At 36.2% G+C, this 20201-nt stretch overlaps 1 protein-coding gene across 5 annotated transcripts in view; it reads left to right on the top strand.

Moving 5' to 3' along the window:
- The window catches only part of HIBCH (3-hydroxyisobutyryl-CoA hydrolase), a 97222-nt gene extending 78478 nt beyond the window's left edge, over window positions 1–18744 (top strand). For 2 of the 5 annotated variants that reach the window (XM_014837569.3, XM_070508244.1), the window contains 5 exons: window positions 1108–1166; window positions 1885–1966; window positions 12385–12504; window positions 14804–14837; window positions 17662–18744. In XM_014837569.3, coding sequence (XP_014693055.1) covers window positions 1108–1166; window positions 1885–1966; window positions 12385–12504; window positions 14804–14837; window positions 17662–17777 — 411 coding nt within the window. In that variant the 3' untranslated portion in view covers window positions 17778–18744. Of the gene's footprint in view, window positions 1–1107; window positions 1167–1884; window positions 1967–12384; window positions 12505–14803; window positions 14838–16998; window positions 17353–17661 lie in introns of those variants that run through there. The other 3 variants (XM_044768562.2, XM_044768561.2, XM_070508243.1) reach the window with 3 other exon arrangements.
- The last annotated feature ends 1457 nt before the right edge of the window (window positions 18745–20201 follow it).

Here is a 20201-nt window from a genome sequence, read left to right as displayed (position 1 = left end):
CATCTTTCGGGACTTTCCAGAAGTCACGCCATTAATATAAATAATGATGTGGTTGAAAGGAGTTTGTTATGAATAACAAAAGACAACCATTTCACCTTTATTCCAGGAACTGAGACTAAACGACCAAATATTATAAAAAAGATGTTCTGTTTAGGAAATTTCAAGGGTTTTGGGAGCTGTGAGCCAGGAACGAAAGACCAAATATATGGCCAAAGACCAAATGGATATTTCTTATTTTAAATCACAATATCACAGTAGAGATAAGTGAAAATCTTGGATTTCAACCCAGAGTACCAAATTCATAAGGACAGGTTGGGAGAGGTGTAGCCTACAGTGGCACCAGTTAAAAGAAAATATTCTACCTACTCAGTGTAAATCCGCAGCATAATAGGGTTGCCCCAAACCTAACCCAGAACTGTCCTATTAGTAAAAGAATTGTATCCAAAACAAACAAGAGTCTGTGGGGCCCTGTTGTACTTTGCTGTGATTCAGCCATTCCTGTAGCTAAGGTATGTGTTTCCACACTTTAAGAATGACCTGGATAAATTGGAACTTGTGCATAAGAAGGACCTGGATTGTCAGGGGACACAAAACTGCACTGTGTGAGAAAAGATGAAGGTGGAAGAGGGATTAACTGAACTATAAACATGAGAGGGCTGATTTTTGGTCCAGAATTTTTTTAAAAGTCCTAATTATAGTTGCTCAAGCGCTTGTGAGTTCCTTCCTGAAGTACTGTTTTCTCTGCCTGGAGGTCAGCACTACAGGAATGTGGTAGGAATTTCTGTGTTAGATGGGAATTTGGGCAAGATGACTTCTCACGTCCTTACGATCCCTACATTTATTAACACATTTTAATGATAATATATTATGTATAAATAAAAATACAAGAACATTTTTTGCCTTTGACACTTTTAAGAGCTAGTTTGGAATAATACATACTGTCTGAATTTTGAACATACGGTGGTAGTTATTTATGAGACTGTTAGCTGTAATTTTACTGAAAGTGATAATCTATCACAAAGTGTATCATTAAATATGAAATTTTAAAGGATTTTGAAAAGATTTGAGTTACCTCAAATTAATTGAAATATTTTTGTTTGCAAACAGTCCAAGATTGATCGAGACAAGTCCTTTATACTTGAGGAACACATGGACAAAATAAACAGGTACTTAAAGAGAGATCTCAATTATATCTTCCCTTTGGAAAGACTATATTAAATTCAATTTACTAACATTGTAGTTATATTGTATTTGATAATGCACCAAATTCTGAGATCAGATAGCATAGTGCTTTTATTTTCACTTTTCTTTGAAAGTAGCTTCTTGCCCACTCTTTTTGGGGGAAATAAATTCATTATATTTAAGTAATCTGTCATGCTGATTCATTTTAGTGCAAAACATCTTTTTTCTTTTTCTTTTTTTTTTAATGGGGAAGAGCGGCTAGAAGATAACAATTGAATTAACTTATCTTTTATCTTTGTAAAGTCATCTTTTCTGAAGGTCGTATCAAGCCAATCAGCAAAAGATTTTGTGCAGTGATTTCAGAGGTTGACACACTGGCATAGGGGACACAAGGGGAGGAAAACTATTGGAAAATAAGACACCTATCTCTGCATTTTAGAAGCATCGGTTTTTCGCAGTTAAGATATTTATTTACATGTAATAGATGCAAAAAAGTAAAAGCAAAAATTTAGCCTTTATTTTGCATTAGTGAAGGTAGACTGTAAACCCTTACCCAGAGAAGCAATGTTCTAGTTCATCATCCTGTAAAATTTTTCATTATTGAAATGGGGTTTAGGGGAAGCCTGTGTTTAGACTCATTGCTGTCTTGGAAAGAAGAAACTGCTTGCACATTGATGAAATCTTTTGTTTCCTTTTTTATAGTTGTTTCTCAGCCAATACTGTGGAACAGATTATTGAAAATTTACGGCAAGATGGTTCATCTTTTGCCCTAGAGCAGTTGAAGGTAATATATGGATCATTTCAACCCTGAGCATGGTGAATTCTTGTGATAGAGAAGCCTCTCCGAGGGGTGTCAGAGCTCCGTGGTGGTGACATAGCCCACTGCACAGTTTGTTTGCCTGAACTTAGCTGAGCATCAGAAAGCCGTTCCACAAAACCTTTACCAAAGTGCCTGGTCCACTTGCTGGATGATAAAGCTAAGCTGTTTTTTGTCCTTTGAATGTGACAGAGAAGGAAGGACTTTAGTAAGTATGCTTTATCTCCAATAGTCCCTGTTGTCCTGTGGGAGAAGCGTTTGTATTAGAAGAGTTGGGTCACTGGAGAATAGTCACAATATAACATATTGCAATTGTAACATTAACCTATCAGTTCTGTTTAATATGCAGCAGATCAGTATATGGTCTTCTAAGCATATACTGATTTAATAAAGGTTTAATAAAAAAGTGATCCTTTTTAAACTAACAAGAGGCTCTATCTACAGCTATAGCTGAGTCTTAAGTGTTAGGTACACTGATCTTTTGACAATGTGACTCAATTGGTAACAGCAAAAGAAAAGCCTTTTTTGTATAAATGAGTGCACATTGGGTTACTGACATTCTTGGAACTGTCAAACGATTATGAAACTTGGAGTCTTACAGACTTCTAGACAAGGAAAGAAAAAAACATGTTTCCTTATACTTAAAAGAAAAGATGTTTTAGCTTGTCTTTATTTGCCAGTTTATAGGTTGAATTCTAACATTTCACTTGTCAGGAAACTTAATGACAAAACATTTAGGTAAATTCTGGTAAAGATGAAAACATTTCCTGTTGTTACTGTATTCTTAAGGGGGAAATCCCAAGTTAATTTGTGTCTTAGGATCTTATTCAGTATTGGAATTCTAGTAACCTTTAAGGATAGACATAAATTAGAGTAGGTAGACCAGCCATATAATTCCCTAACTCACAAAAGTACATTAATGTAACTCTTAACAACTTTTAGGAATGTTTGCATAAATGTAGATAATAATTTTATGTTTCAAGGATTCTGACTCTAAGTTGGTTCTCTTGTTTCCAGAGTAATAGAGAAACTAATATTCCTGTTATTTTGATTTTAGCAGTAGAGCCCAAGTAAGTATACACTTAGTAATTTCACTTGAAAATAGTCATGCAGCACATTACATCATAGGCTATATGATGTCACTTTAAAGCAATAAAGATATGCAATGAACCATATTATTTTAAATCACTGGCCTACCCCAAAACTGAGGGATAGGACTCATATGGTCTTTCAATTTTCCTTCGATTCCTCTGGCAATATGACTGTTCTGCATTCAGAAAAGAGTACTTGGCAAGTCACCCATTACAGTGAGGATCACCATAAGCACTTTCACTCGAAGGACAGGTTTTCATTTTTATTTAGTTGATCTGTACCTCTCATGTGTGAATGTGGCTCTAAAATATTAGTATCTGCTGGAAATAACATGATGTGGGCATCAAGAAATTTCCACTGAGCTTCCCTCAGAGCTTAGATACAGGATTCGTTTTAATTATGTCAACCAGAAACATACACCAAAAAATACTGAGAGAGAAGATAGTTGATAGTGCTTTGGTGAAAGATTTGCGGATCAAATCTTAAAGAACATTCTAATATTTGTGTCAGCAAACCTCTCGGATTGGTCCTAACCCCCATGGGCTCTTCAGGGATTCCTGTCTTCCTTCTGCACGTCCCAAGGATCTAGTCTATGTTTATGTTCCAAGTTGCAACCATCTACTCTATGTCTTAGGGGTTCCTGATGGTCCATGGGCAAGAACATAATCTTTTCAACATACTTGCTCAACATTAAATAAAAACGTAGGTTTTTAGAAATCTTTTCTTTAGATTTTTGAAGTTTTTACTGATAATCACTGTAGGCCAACATATGGGGTTAAAAAAATAACAAATATAGGGAGGCTGTTAATTCTTTACAAGTGATGGAATTTTTATAGTACCTTATTTTTATGGCTTCTCATTTTCTCTTCTTAGATTTTCCTTCAAAGTTCTAATAAAACTTTTTTTTTTAATGCCTAAGATTGGAATTAATCAGATCTTTTAAGTCCCTCTTTTGGTGTAGGTTGTTCGTGGTACCAAATAATCCATGTAAGCTAATGGGCTATTTAAGTGCCCTCGTGGGCAGCTTACCTTAGGGAAACCTTAACCAAAGACTCCAGTTGCAGTGCTCTCACGTTTTTGTGTATGAGTGTGTTTAATTTTGGTAAAATACACATAATGTAAAATTTACCATCTTAACCATTTTTAAGTGTATAGTTCAGTATTAAGTATATTCACATTGTTGTGCAACCAATCTCCAGAACATTTTCATCTTGCAAGACTGAAACTTTATACCCGTTAAACAGCAACTCCCCGTTTCCCCCTCTCCTCAGTTCCTGGCAACCACCATTCTACTTCTGTTTCTATGAATTTGACTATTCTGGATACCTTTCATAAGGGAAGTCATTTGTTCTGTTGTGACTGGCTTGTTTCCCTTAGCATGCTTCAGGGTTCATCCATGTTGTAGCATGTACCAGAATTTTATTCCTTTTTAAGGCTGAATAGTACTCTATTGTATGTGTATAATGCATTTTGTTTATCCATCCATCCATTGATGGAAATTGGGTTACTTCTACCTTTTGGCTGTTGTGAATAATGCTGCTGTGAACATGGGTGTACACATATCTATTTGAGAACCTACCTGTAATTCTTTTGGATATGTACTTGAAATTAGAATTGCTACATCATATGGAAATTCTATTTTTAATTTTTTGAGGAACCTCCATACTGTTTTCCATAGCAGCTGCACCATTGTACATTCTCATCAACAATAGTGTACAAAAGTTCCAATTTTTCCATATCCTCGTGAACACTTGTTATTTTCTGTTTTTTGATGGTAGCCATCCTAACGACTGTGAAGTATTATCTCATTGTAGTTTTGATTTGCATTTCTCTAATGATTAGTGATATTGAACATCTTTTCATATGCTTGTTCACCATTTGTATCTTCTTTGGAGAAATGGCTATTCAAGCCCTTTGCTCATTTTTTTAATTGAGCTTTTGACCTGTGGTGGTGAGCTGTAGCAACTCCTCTCTGTTTCAGTCTCCCTTTTCTGGTAGTGAAACTAGCAGGCTTGCCAAAGTAAAGAACATTCTTCAGGGCCAATGAGAGAGAAGTATTTCTTTTCCAGAATTGTAAGTGATATCAATAATCAAAGGAATATGAATAGAGGAGTTTATTACCCCCCGTTAGACTCTCAGCAAGGACACTGAGCCAAGGAAGGAATTTAAATGGGTTACAGTCCTTTGGAGGGTTGGGATACGAAGTATTTTCTTGGTTATTGATAGAGGATAGCCTCTTGTGTTAAAGGCTTAGAGGGCGTGTAAGTTTCTTTCCAGTACTACAAAACTCTTAAAATTCTTTGGAATTTCTTCTTTCTAATCACCAATATGAAATTTATGTATTTGTTTGATTTTAAAATATTCACTTTGTGAAGAGTAAATGAAACTGAGCTTTATACTTGAAGTTAACATGCAAGAACATGACAGCCCTGTCTAAAGAATTCATACACTGAAAAATTGGGGGAAAAAATGGAAAACTAAGAATGATAACCAGGGCATAGATTTTAAGAAAGAAGAGCAGCAAAATATTAAAAAGAAAAATTAAAAGATTACTAATCTTTCTGTAATCTTTGAGAATTACCCATATGCTGTACTATTTAAAAATAAAGTGAATTCATGAAGAATTAAATGCTACAGGAATTGTTCTTCTGCTGTAAACAACAAGAAAACTGGACAAAATGTATGAAACAAGTGTTTGCAGACATTGGACAGTGCGTGCAGCACAGGGCTTTGATTTCTGAGAGGAGAAAAACAAGCAAGAGAGCCCTAAGATTGACTTAACTTTTTTGACATGTTTTGGGTAGGACTCCATGAAACCAGAGAAAGAATCACAGGAAAGCAGTAGTCTGAACAGTTAACAAGGCTCATACACGTCTGGGAAGAGTTCATGTTCCCATCAGCCAAAAGGTTTACACTTTAGTAGTGGAGGTTTATTAATACTAGAGTAAAAGCTGCTGTGAACTCTCCAGGAAATTCACTGGGGAAAAGATGATCTTTTCAACACGTAGTTCTGGAATGGTTGGACATCTATATGCAAGAAAAAAAAGGTACTTGACTTTTACCGTGCACCTATAGGGGAGAAAAAAATTCTCCTCTACCCTCTTAGGGTCTCTAGCTGGGCCTAAGAATTAAATTGACATAAGACAGATTAACAGAAAAGCATACAAATTTTATTACAGTTTTACATGTACATGAAAGAAGAGAGTAATTCTGTACAAGAGAATGAAGACCTGAATAAGTGACCAGAGCAGGAAGCTTTTATACCTTTTGGAAAGAAAAACAGTAAATTTGTGAAGAATTGACAAGATGAAGGAGTTTGGGCTTGGGTAGTAAATAGTGGAGAAGTAACTAGGAAGATAAGGGTTAGTTTAAGAAGGTTTGTACAGATTTCTTGGCCCCAAATTCCATCTTGTGATAAAGATGTCTTCCTTCCTCCTGGTACAGGGCAGGTACATTTCACATGGGAGTTTTATCTCCTGCTTTCAGGAAGAAAAGAAGGCTCAGAGTGCCCTTCTTACACCTAGTTGTTCTCAAGCGCCTTTAACAAAATAATCAGTATGCCACTTTGGCATATCTTGGAGTGACATGCTCTGAACTCCTTCACACCCCGTGCAATTCAAGATGGATTATGCAGCTAAATGTAAGAGCTAAAACTGTACCACATCTAAAGGAAAACATAGGAGAAAATCTGTGACTTTGGGTTAGCCAAGATTTATTTTTTTTTTAATGCAAAAAGCAGGAGCTGCAAAAGAAAAAAATTGATAGGTTGATCTTTGTTATAATTAAACACTTTTCCTCTTTGGAAGACACTGTCAAAAAATGAAGAAGCCACAGATTGGGAGGAAATATTTATAAAACATATATCTGATAACAAGACTTTAATCCACTATGTATAAAGAACTCTTACCATTTAATAATAATGATACAGACACCACTAGAAAATGGGAAACCTAGACACTTCATCCAAAGAAGATGGATGAATGGCCAGTAAGCAGGTGAAAAAATTCTCAAGGTCTTTAATCATTAGGAAAATAGAAATTAAAACCACAGTGAACTGTCACTGTGCATCCATTAGAATGGCTAAAATTTAAAAAGTTGACAGTACCAACACCAAGTGTTGGTAAGGATGTGGATCCGGCAGCTACAACTCACACATTACTGGGCAGTAAAGCAGTTTGGCAGTTTCTTATAAAATTAAATGTACGCTTACTGTAAGACCCAACAATCCCACCCCTAGGGATTTACCCAAGAAAAATGAAAGCATATATCCAACAGATGCTTGTACGCACATGTTCATAGTAACTTTATAATAGCCAAAAACTGGAAACAGCCTAATCCTTATTAACTATTGAATGCGTAAGCAGATTGTGATATGTTCATACTGTGGAATACTGCTCAACTGTAAGAAGGGACGAGCTACTGATACATGAAACAGCATGGATGAATCTCGGAAACATTATGCCAAGTGAAAGAAGGCAAACACAAAGGACTACTTACTATGTGATTTTATTTTTATAAAATTCCAGAAAAGGCAGAACTTATAGGGACAGAAAACAGATCAGATGCCCATGGGTAGAGTTGAGGGAAGGAGAACTTTTTAGGTTGATGGAGATGTTCTATATCTTGATTGTGGGGGTAGTTGCACAGCCGTATTCATTTATCAAAACTTATAGAACTGTGCACTTAAAATGAGTGAATTTTATATGTAAATTATACTTAAATAAAGCTAATTTAAAAAAGTAAAATGGCATACCAAATTATGTTAAAAAACAGTTTGACCTATAGAAGTGGGCATTATATTTGCTGAAGGTACCCATTACAGTATGCTGATAATTGCTATTAAGAGTAATGGGCTACTTTAATGGCAGTGTTGATGGAGACATTGTGCCTTTGGGGAAAGAGTACAGTAAACCTTAAGGGGAAAATGCATCAATTTATGTAGACAGGAAGAGAAAAGAGTTTTCCAGTCTACTGATGGATCTTAGTGACCTTAAACGCTATCATGAGCATTTAGGATATCACGAAATAGGAGTACGTGTGTATTTAGATACTGTCTTTTCGTTTTATTTAAATTGTTAATGGTTTTAAGAAATTACTGGACAAGCCTTAAGATAAGGTTGCAGAAAGTGCTCTTCTTGGACTAGCTTTAAGCCTTCTACTGTAGATGAGGAAAGAGAAATACTGGTGCCCATTTCTTTAAAGTGCTATTTGGTCTTTATATAATAACCTGACTCTTCAGAATGGTGAAAATATATTTAAAAATACATATTTCTGCAGTATTCAGTGAAGTAGGCTGACTTGTTCAGTTTAGGTATTTTTTATTTCTATTGGTTTATTGTCAATCTGAACACTTCTGGAAAAGATTTATAGATAAAAGTACATAATGTATAGGGTGATTATTTAGAAAAATATTAGATGTATAGGGTGATTATTTAGAAAAGAATTTAGAAAAATTCATAGCAAAACATAACTCTTAACTATGGTTCATTTAAACAAGTTAAAAAATCAGAGACCTGTTTAATAGGATATAACAGTGGCTTACATTGCTTGATTTTAAGATCACAGATGATGTAACTTATTACCGTGGATCAAATTCTACCTTTTGTTTAATTCCTTTAAACCAAAGTACAAATGCTAAGAGGTATTTCCCATTTAAGCCTTAAAGCAACACAAGACAGCTTCAGATCTTTAGTGGCAATGTTGTAAAACTCCATAAAAATGGCATTGTCAGTCCATAAAGATCTGTGCACATCTCTCTGCTTGTCCCTATCCCATTATGTGTTCATGTCTCTCTCCTGCTTCTGTCTTTTGCTTTACTGAATGCTGTCTATGGCAGACTATAAGCTCCTGAGAAGCTTGCTTACTCCTGTATTTCCAGACACCTATCACAGAGCATTTCACATTGTAGGAATGATGAGTGAATGAATGGGTAAGGTAGTGTGCTGGCCACTGAGGTGCAAAAATGAAAATCTGGTACCTGTTCTCAGAGAGTTCATGATCTAGTGGAATAGACACAAACAATTGTAATACAGTATGGTATGTACCTCTAAAATAGAGGCACAAATTATTGTGGGTGTACAGAAAATGACAGAGGGAGCCTGAAACAGTCACAGAAGAGGTGTCTGAGCAGAATCTAAAAGATGGAAATGTGTTGCCAAGTAGCAAAGAGCATTCCAAACAGAATAAAACACATACTCAGAGGACAAATGTTTGGAGCATGCAGAGTAGGGAACAGGGAGATAAAGTGTCAGAAAATATGACCAAAAAGATGATTGGAGCCAGATTGTGAAGGGACCTTGTGTTAAACTAAAGAGCTTGAATTCAGTGAGTTTTTTCCTGAGTGGTGTATAGTTTAAGAATTCATTTTTTGAAGTACATAAAAATAAGTCATACATGTGTAGCTCAGAAATTTTCACAACATGAATATAACCAACACCTACAATAAATTTTCAAGCATTCCAGATGTCCCACTCGTGTCCCTCCCAGTCACTACCTCTCCCCTAGGATAACCATTGTACTGACTTCTAACACCATAGATTTTGTTTTTGAGTTTTATATAAATGAAATCATATAGTTTTGTGTCTGTTTTCTTTTGTTCAACATTTTACTTGTGAGGTTCACCCATGTTGTACATAGGAGTAGTTTGTTCATTTTCATTGCTACGAGATCTTCCTTTGTGTGATAGGTCACATTTTATTTATTCGTTTCTACTATCGATGGACATTTGGGGTTATTTGCAGGTTTTGACTGTTACATGTAGTGCTGCTATGAACATTTTTGTCTGTGTCTTTTGGTACCATTAGATACACATTTCTGTATATACCCAGGAGTAGTACTGCACTCATCAGGTGTGTTGTTAAAAGATAAACTGAGGCATATTAAAAATTTTAAGAGTTTACTTGAACCAACATTTATTCAAATCCAGCAGCACCAAACAGAAAGTGGTTAGAAAAGCTCCACTGATAGGAGCTAGGGGAAAGACTTATACAGAAGAGACGTAAGCAAAGCAGGGAAATTGTTTGATTGGTTGTAGCTGAAGTGGTTGCGTTATTTGGGAAAGTCTAGTTGGCTGTTTATGATTGGTTGTCTTTAGATTTTGATTTCTTAACTTTGAGGCATTACAGGATTAGGTTTTGGTTTGCTAGTAGGCTGCTAAAGCATTGACACCACCTCAGTCTAATGGCTTCTTTGTTTCATTAATTTAACAATGTGTCTATTCATCCTGGTAGTTACTGTCACATAGTTTTTTAAATTTGTTTGTACTAGTTTACGGTCGTGTACTAAGTTGCCCCACATTCTCACCAACACTTAGTGATATTTGTCTTTTTCATTTTAGTCATTCTGGTGGGTGTAAAATAGCATTGCATTGTGGTTTTAATTTGCATTGCCATGATGGCTAATATATATTATTTATATTACATATGTAATATTATAATGTGTAATATACATGTGTTTCTTGGCCGTGTGGGTATCCTTTCCTCAGTGGCTGTTCAATCTTTTTTATTGTTACTTTTAATTTGTAGGAATTATTTATATATTCTGGATATAATCCTTTATCCACTAGATGTACCACATACATCTACCTCCTATCTGTTACTTGCCTTTTCTCTTTCTCAGTGGTATCATTTAATGAACGAAAATTTTAAATTTTAATGTACAGTCATGTATTACTTACCGACGGGGTTACATTCTGAGAAATGCATCATTGGGTGATTTCGTCATTGTGCGAACATCAAAGAGTGCACTTACGCAAACCTAGATGGTACAGCCTACTACACACCTGGGCTGTGTGGTGCTAATCCTATGGGACCACCATCGTATGTGTTTGCTGTTGACTGAAACGTCGTTAAGTGGTGCACGACTAATCTAGCTTATTCCTTTTTTTCCACTGCAGTTAGTTCTTTTATGTACAGTTTAGGAAATCTTTGGCTACTCCTGAAGCTTTCAGAGACTAAAACACGTCACATACTAGGGCTTCAGATTTCTCAACAGCATGGGAAGCTAAAAGGCAGTGGATCTTTGCCTTCTATGTCAGGGGTCCCCAAGACCATCCCTGGGGTTGGTGATCCTCCAGAAGGATTCACAGGACCCAGCATATAGTCGTATTCATGGCTAAGATTTAATATAGTGAAGAATACAAAGCAAAATCAGCGAAGGGAAAAGCACATGGGGTGTAGTCTGGAGGAAACCAGCTGCAAGTTTCCAAGAGTTTTCTCTCAGTGGAATCACACAGGACTTGCTTAATTCCTCCAGCATTCAGTTGAGACAACACATCTGAAGGCTTTCATTGTGAAGTGGTTATTAGGTACTCTCTGCCTAGCATGTAACAAAATTCCAGACTCCAAAAGGAAAGCAGCTGTTGAATCTTGCATTTCATAAATATGGTATGTTGCTCTATTTATTGAGGTCTTCATTAATTTCTCTCAACAATGTCTTATAATCTTCTTTATAGAGGACTTGCATTTGCACATCTTTCATTGGGTGTATTCCTATGAAATAAGGAATTATTTATTCCCTGCCAGATATTTGATGAGTGTTGTTGCAAATAGTGTATGGTATTATTTTAAAATTTCATTTTCTGTTTGTTGATCTATATGAATATAATTGAAATCAAATTTTGTGTATTGACTTTGTGTCCAGTGACTTTGCTAAACTCATTCTAATGCAAAAGGAAGTGGCATAGCATTGTAGGCAAGGAGTCAGGCCTATAATTCTTGTTTATTAATTATTTAAGTACTATAGAAGACCACCTCATAGTACCTTGAATTGTTGTTTTCCTTATTTCCAAGGTAAGTGGATTTATTTACAGGTGAAGACTGTAGTTAAGACATTCTCAAAGAGTCACAAAGTGGGAAGGAAGACCTACTGTATTTATACCACTTCACCTTCTTTATATTGTAAAGTGAAATGTCCTCTGATATATTAGTGGCTTGAAATATATGTATTAATTTTATTTAAGCATAATCACAGTTTGCTTACCTAGCTGGGAACATAATTTATGTCTGGCAAGCTACAAAATGTAGATTTATTACTTAAGTGATAGGTGTAAAGTTTACTGCATTTGTGGAATGATCTGTTTTGTTATTGTAACAGGTTGGAAAACTTGTTTGGTGCTTTGGCAGGGTGTTTGGCAGGGTTAGGCTAAGGCATACTCTTACTTTTATGAGACTTTGTCATATGAAAGTACTGTTAAGGAGCAAATTTTAATATGATTTATGTCAAAACGCAGCTAGTTTATTATAGACGATAAAGGAGCTATTGGACTAAAACCAGTAAAATTTTTTTTCTACCAGGTAATTAATAAAATGTCTCCAACATCATTAAAGATCACACTAAGACAACTCATGGAGGGCTCCTCAAAGACCTTGCAAGAGGTATTAACTATGGAATATCGGCTGAGCCAATCTTGTATGGTAAGAATTGTTTTTTAAAGTATTGTCATTTTCTGTTCATGAAAGTAATACACGTTCATTGTAGAACATGTAAAATACAGAAAACTATAAACAAGAAAATTAAAACTACCTGTAAATCTACTCTATGAAAACAACAGGCCAGTTAGTTTAAGGTGTGTGGAAGTACTGCTCCCAGATTGTTGTTAAGCCTTTATGAAACAGCAGTTACATTTGCATGTATAAGTGTAAGGAGGCCTCTAACCATGTGTGGAATTCAAAATAGAAGTTAACCATTTTTTTTGGGCATGGTCTCTGACCTTTGGGCAAGAAGCATAAACTTTCTAAAGCTGAATTCCCTCATTTGTAAAACAAGGAATGTGTTTAAATGTGTGTGTGTGTGTGTGTGTATATATATATATATATAAAATAATTGTACAAATAGAAGTTACTGGTCTGTTACATGTTTTAATTAATAGATTAGCATTGAAAGTACCATTGTAAATACACTTAAAATAGACAATAATCACATGGAATATTATTGATTTTATGAAACATTTCAGAGTCATAGTGATTTCTTCTTCCAGATGATAAACTCTTTAAAAGCAGAACTGTCCCTTTTGTGTCTTGTGTACAGGGCCCTTAGGTTAATAAAATTATGGCCTAAAGGAAATACTTTGTTTAATAACTAAAAAGCAGACATCCCTAATGGACTTTTATGCCTTGAAATATTTATTAAGATAGTTTGTCTAACCATAAATAAAGCTCTGTTGGCTGTATGTTAAAGTCACTCCTGGTAGGATGTAAACGGCAGCTGAGTTCTGTTGTTCATTATGAGCAGGTGCTCATATGCTAGGCACTTTGTATGCATTCTCTCCATTAAATCTTACTCTCTCTAGAAGGATAGGTACTATTGTCTCCCTTTTGCAGATGAGGAAACTGTGGCATAAGGTGGTGCAGCTGTTAAGTGACAGACACGTGGCGTGTGAAACTAGTGCAGGCCCTGTGGACCAGCACCCAGCATACCTCACGCAGTCCGTGTTTCTCACTGTACATTTAGTGCACTACCTAGACTGATTCCCCCTTCCTTCGTTCTCTCAGCAAATATGTTAGCTATGTGTCAGGCACTGTGCAGTGTTAGGTTGTTGAAAGTGCTCATGCTCCTCCTTCTCATGGAATTTATAGGCTACTGAGACTCTAAAGAACAAGTGAAATAATTAGAAATTGTGGTACGTGCTCTAAAGGAAACATACAGGGTTGGCGAAAGAAGAGAGTGATGCAGGGACAGGCTGGAGTCGGGGAGGCAAAGGGAAGCCTGCTTTAAATTAGTAGAGTAGGTCAGGGAAGACATCTCTGCGATGTCAGCTCATCTGTGACTGGAAGGGTGAGACGTGAGTATGTTGAAGCCTCTTGAGTTTCAGCAGGGGGTAATTTGATTTGTTTTAAGAAGGTAATTCTTGCTGCTGAATGGAGATGGCGTTGGAGGGGTTCAAGAGTGGGATGTAGAGACCAGGTAAGAGTTTATTGCAGTTATCCAGGTGCAGAATAGTGGTGGCTTGGACTAGGGTGGTGGCAATGGAGAGAAGTGAATGGATTTGAGATATATGTAGCAGATAGAATTGATAGTCCTTGATGATGGGTGTGAGCAAAAGAATGTATTTCGGAGTTAGAACTCAAGAGGTGTGGGTTAAAGATTTAAGTCTGAAAGCACCATTTACACACAAAAAAACTTTAGAGATTTATTTATTTACTTAACAAATAAGAGTGCTAACTATGTGCTAGGCACTGTTAGAGGCACCAAGAATACCATAGGTAAACAACACAGACAAAAATCCCTGCCCTCCTGGAACTTTGTAGTGGGGGAGATAGACTGTAAACAGATAAATTTGTAAAATATATAGTACACGATTATAAGTACTAAGAAAAAGTGAGAAGGAGGATATGGGATATAGAGGGACAAGGGGTTGAACCTGTAGATAGGATGACCAGAGAAGATCTCACTGAGAAGATGTTCTTTGAGTGAAAACCTGAAAGAAGCGAGGGAGTGAGCTGTGCAAGTGTCAGTGTCACTGCAAGTACAAAGCTTGGATAGAGGAACTGCAGGGAGACCTTGTAGATGGAGTGAGGTGGGGGTGGTTGGTGAGTGAGAAAGAGATGAGGTCAGAGCTCACAGGGTGGGGAAAGGCCGTGTGGTCCAGACTTTGAATGTCATGGTTCAGGTTGTGGCCATGGGATTGGGAGGCTAAAGTGGGTGGGAGAGAGAGGAGCTCACCAGGAATACAGATGCCTAGAAATTCTCCATTTAATCTCAATTTTCTTTCAGAGAGGCCATGACTTTTATGAAGGCGTTAGGGCACGTAAGTAACAAATAGTTTTTTTTTCCTTCTGGCTATTTATGGAAATAGGACTTGTGAGCATATACTGTTAATCAAAGATGATAGTTGTTTTATCAGTGAAAATTAAACTTCTATAATGATTGCAAAGTTTTTTCTTTTTAATATTGCCAATTGGCATATAAGGGAAGATGAATCTTTGAAAGCAATATTGTTTAAAAAATTCACATAACCTGGTCACTGCCTTCTGATTTGTACGTAAGAGGTAATCCTACTCCTACAGTCCATGGACTGCCTCTGCTAAGCGCAACGTGAGCCTGTGAACTCATTCTGCTGCTGAAGCCTTTGAAAGGTGCATTTATTCCCTTAAATGAGGGAGGCAGCAAGCCCCCTGCCCTTCCTCTCTCTTTTGGACTGACCTGGCAAAACCCCAGCAGTGTCAAACTCTGCCAGTCCTTGCCTGTACCTGAGCAGTTAAACACTGACATTGAGGAAAACCATATGACATAATTAGTAACATCTGCTAATGCTCTTATTAATCTCTGTTTTTGCTTCTCATCTCCAAAGACAGCGTATTTAGAAAAAGCGAGTGAAGTAGTTGATTTTTTTTGTTTCTAGCAAATTTGCAGTAATTTCTTTTTATGTATAAGCCCATATCCCTATAAATAATAGCTTAGTTATTTATGTTGTATAAGTTTCATCCCTCTGCATGTATTTTGCATATCTAATTTTCTTGTGTTTTTAATGATCACTTAATATAGCACATTATCTGAATAGAAGGTTATGTTCTCTGAGCTGTAAGCTTCTATAAACACTGGTCACTGTTGTAGAATTCTCTTAATTTTTATCATGACACAACATCATCAGAAATAAGCAGTGGGTTCAGATCCTTTTAGAGGACACATGGAGTTGAGACAGAGGAGACTGCTATTTGTTTTATAAAAACCAAGTAAAATATGCGTTTTTTCCACTAATTCCATACAAATCCTTGCTGCATGTGGATCCGAGCCTTGAACTCTGATTTTAGGAGGTTATATTATGTTGGGTTACTTGAGTTATGTTTCTAAAGTATGCATTATATGTTATAGCAGCCCTTATTAAACTTAAAAAAGGATAGTATTGTTTTTAGATTTACTGTCAGTTATTTGAAAGAAAAAGAGTTGAAACCAACCAGCATCAAAGTTCTGATTCATGACACTGGTGTTTATCAAGCTACTTTATTCAGAAAGCAATATCTATTCTGGGTAAAACTGTTTGGTGTTCTTACATAACGAAAAGTTTGCTACAATTTGCTAATTATAAAATATGTTAGCATATTAGATAAACTAGCAAATTAGGGGGATAGTTGTCAAAAATTCTTACTTTTAATATCTAGAATAAATTTTTTCCTGGTTATAGAAGGAAATAAAAAATCTCAGCAGAGCTAAGAGCTACCAAATGGAATTTGAGTGGGTGCCTCATGAGACTTCTGAAAAACCTGAGCTGCCTACATGGCAAGAACTTGTTACATCTATGCTAGGTAAAAAGGTTACTTTGAAATAAAATAGCATGCAGATTTGATTAATACTCTCTTTCCTTTTACCCTTCAGTGGACTGTCAAGGAGGTAGATAGCGTTGGCTGGAAGGAATTCTTGTAGAAAGAGTGTTCCAGGATTGTTTTTATTTATGCTGTCCAGGGAATGTAAAACTTTCAGATTGGCAGGGATCATAACATCAGTGTTCAATACCACCACTGATCTGATACTGGAATCTCGTAGTTAGGCAGCCAAACCTTAAAAACCTTCAGTATCCATATTTAATTATGCATAAAGCCCACCTTCCCTCTACCTCCTGAGGCAGCCTGCTTCCTTGGCTCCCAGATTGCTGCTTTAATTATTTAGCCATTTAATACTAAATTTTGTTTTTAGGTTCACTGAAGAGCTTGTGTGTTTAAATATTATCTTTCTTCACAAGAATTATGCACATTTTAAGCATGGTTGAAATTCTACCACCACTATACAAAGTATAGGCTCTTTCCCTCTTTTTAAAAAAAACTTTTTTGAGATAATTGTAGAATCACATGCAGTTGTAAGAAATAACTAGGGAGATCCTGCATACCCTTCACCCTTTTGCTACGTGGTAACATTTGTATAACTATCATATACTATCACAACCAAGAAATTGATATTCCCCTCTCTTGTTTAAGGAGAGGTTACAGATTGCCTCATACTTAGAATCCTGTGGGGATACTATGTGGCTACACTGAGTGATGACTACACCGAAATAAGAGAAGTAAAGTTTCATGATAACCTGGAGGTGGTCTGGTATCTTAATTCAGAGGTGTGTGAACTAGAGGATTCAGCAAAATGGCAGTATCCACATTTAATTATGCATAAAGTCCCCTTCCCTCTACCGTAAGTAATTTTCCTTTCAACTCAGTGGAGGAGGTTAAGAAGACAGATCTGGGCCCTCCACCCTCCCCCACCTTCCCTTTAAACCACACCAGCTCTGGTTTTAGCTGTTTATAACGGGAAGGTTTCATTTACAATTTTGTTTGAAGAAGAAAAAAAGAGTTCTATGGCTTAAATTACTGGATTCACTCAGTAGGCTGTATTCCAGCTAGAGGCATCAGACTTAGCAGGTTAGAAAGTTACCACGCGGGTCATCATCAGTGCATTGCTATCTGTCCAGATTCTGTGGGGGCCTAATTTAGAAGAAAAGAGGAACACATACAAAAATTTAAACTTTGCAGGAAAGAAATGTGCTATAGAAAAATATGCCTAGTACAGGGTAGTTTCTGTCAATTCATTAATTAAAATCTAATACCAGAAAGATGTGTACTAACATTTCTTATATCTTCACTTGACAGTTTTAATAGATAAAGACCAGAGTCCAAAGTGGAAACCAGCTGATTTAAAAGAAGTTACTGATGAAGATTTGAATAATCACTTTAAATCTCTGGGACACGATGATTTGAAATTTTGAGGTGACTGGATTTTTAAGGTATTATTTTGGAGCAGAGATTGGGAAACTATGGCACGTGGCCAAATCCAGCCTGCTGCCTCTTTTTATATGTCCCACAAGCTGAGAATGGTTTCTGCATTTTTAAATGGCTAGAGAAAGAAATTAAAGACTAATATTTCATGATACGTGAAAATTACATGAAATTCAGATATCAGTGTTCATATATAAAGCTTTATTGGAATATAGCTGTACTCATCTATTTACATATTATCTATGGCTGCTTTAAGTAGTTGCAACAGGATTGTAAGGCCTGCAAAGCCTTACATATTTACTATCTGGACTTTTTCAGAAAAAGTTGCCAATCCGTTTTAAAAGATGGGAAAACTTGAAGGTCTTTAGAGATTCTTGAGTTAGTAGTCATGTTCCACATAAGGGCATTTCAGTCACTGATGGACTGCGTATAAGATGGCTGTCCTGGGGGCCAGCCCCATGGCCGAGTGGTTAAGTTTGCACACTCCGCTTCGGCGGCCCAGGGTTTTGCCGGTTTGAATCCTGGGCGCGGACATGGCACCGCTTGTCAGGCCACGCTGAGGGGGTGTCCCACATGCCACAACTAGAAGGACCCACAACTAAAAATACATGACTATGTACTGGGGGCTTTGGGAGAAAAAGGTAAAATAAAATATTAAAAAAAAAAAAAAAGATGGTTGCCCCATAAGATTAGTACCATATAGCCTAGGTACGTGGTAGGCTTACCATCTAGGTTTCTGTGAGTACACTCTACAGTGTTCACACAATGACGAGATCACTTGACGACACATTTCTCAGAATGTATTCCCATCATTAAGCCACGCATGACTGTATATCTAATTGAAATGGGAGCTTCATGTTTTGCCTTTGGATAGTGATTTGTATGTATGTGGTTTATATGTTGATTAAATAAACATGTATAGATTATAAAAAATAAAAATCCTAAAATCTTGTTGGATACTGTGTTAATGCTTCATAGTAGAATTTTCTCCATGTATAAATATTTTAAAGTAATTATGAGATACTATGGCAGAAGTGTTCCTTTGATAACATTGGAAGTCTCAGGCAAAGAGAAAAGGTTTTATAAGCTTGTCCCTCCAGTGTTATTAACCCAACCTAGGCCTTCCCTAAAGTTAATCAGAATCCCTTCCTGTGGCGGAAGTGAATGCATTATTTCTCGTTGTTTGCAGTATTTGCTAATCTGGCAGAATGAGGAATTAGGAAATTCCAGTCTCTTAAGATGGAGACACTCTGCTTTCTGTAATTTACATCAAACTTGTGTGTGATAACAGTTATTTATCCTTACACAGTTCAAATCAGGAGAAAGACATCGAAAACAAGGACTTTTGTTCAAAGTAGAAATACTTTCAGTAATTGGTACTATTGGCAAAATAAGTTTTCTTTAAGGTTCACAGGAAACTGGAAGGTGTTCCAGACTTGGGACCTTAAAGTCTAGGTAAGAATAATTTTTAAATTAAAGGTCAGCTTATCATTTATTTTATAACTTGTTATAGTTTTCCCTTCACCCCAAAGTCCTCAAAGTAAGAGAACTTCAGGTTTGTAAGAACAAAAAGCAGCAGAACTGAAAAAGACATCAAAGATTATATCCTGCACCCTTCTCACAGATGAGGAAATCGCAGTCCAGAAGGAATTGCTTTAAATTTTCTCAGTTCTTAATATATTTAACCTGAAGCATTTTTATATTCTTAAAGCTCCTAAATTGGACCTGATTGATCAAAGAGATTATTTGTATTAATGGGTTTTTATTCACTTTGCATGTTTACAAATGCAGAAAATGTCCGTTATATTAAAAGATTTGGAAGTACACAATGTTGAAAAGCATTTGCTTACTTCAATTATTTAATAAGAACTCATAGCTTGTTAATTGCAACTAGACTTTTATTGTGCAGTTACAAAAAAAGCTTTTCACAAAAATATTTGGAAAAAATATACCATTTCATAGCTAAGTCTTACAGGGAAGAGAATTTGCTAACAAAACTTGAGTTTTACAAGGTAAGATGTAGGGAGCACATCTGAGTTCGTGTCCACAGCTCCAGGGAAGATGTGTCCTATTTGGTCACACAAGTACTGGATGACGGCATTATGATTAAGCAACCAATATGTTTGGTAGAACTTTATTTTTAAATTACTGTTCCTTGACTTTATTTATGATATGTCTCTAACTTTTGATTTCTAAAACTACGTAATATGAAAGTATAGTTCCCCTATCTCGTAAGATGCCAATGATATTGAGTAGGATATATGGGTATCATGCTATTCATCCAGTATGTCTATTTTTAATACTAATAAGGCAGTTTGACACAAATTATTCCTTTGAGACTAAGATCATTTTTATCTCCTTCAAAATTGTGCTTTAAGTGCTCATAACCATAGGTAGTTTGCAAAGAACTGATA

Source organism: Equus asinus, chromosome 4 (assembly GCF_041296235.1).
Source record: "Equus asinus isolate D_3611 breed Donkey chromosome 4, EquAss-T2T_v2, whole genome shotgun sequence".
Taxonomy (NCBI): Eukaryota; Metazoa; Chordata; class Mammalia; order Perissodactyla; family Equidae; genus Equus; species Equus asinus.
This window is presented reverse-complemented; position numbering and strand designations above follow the sequence as displayed.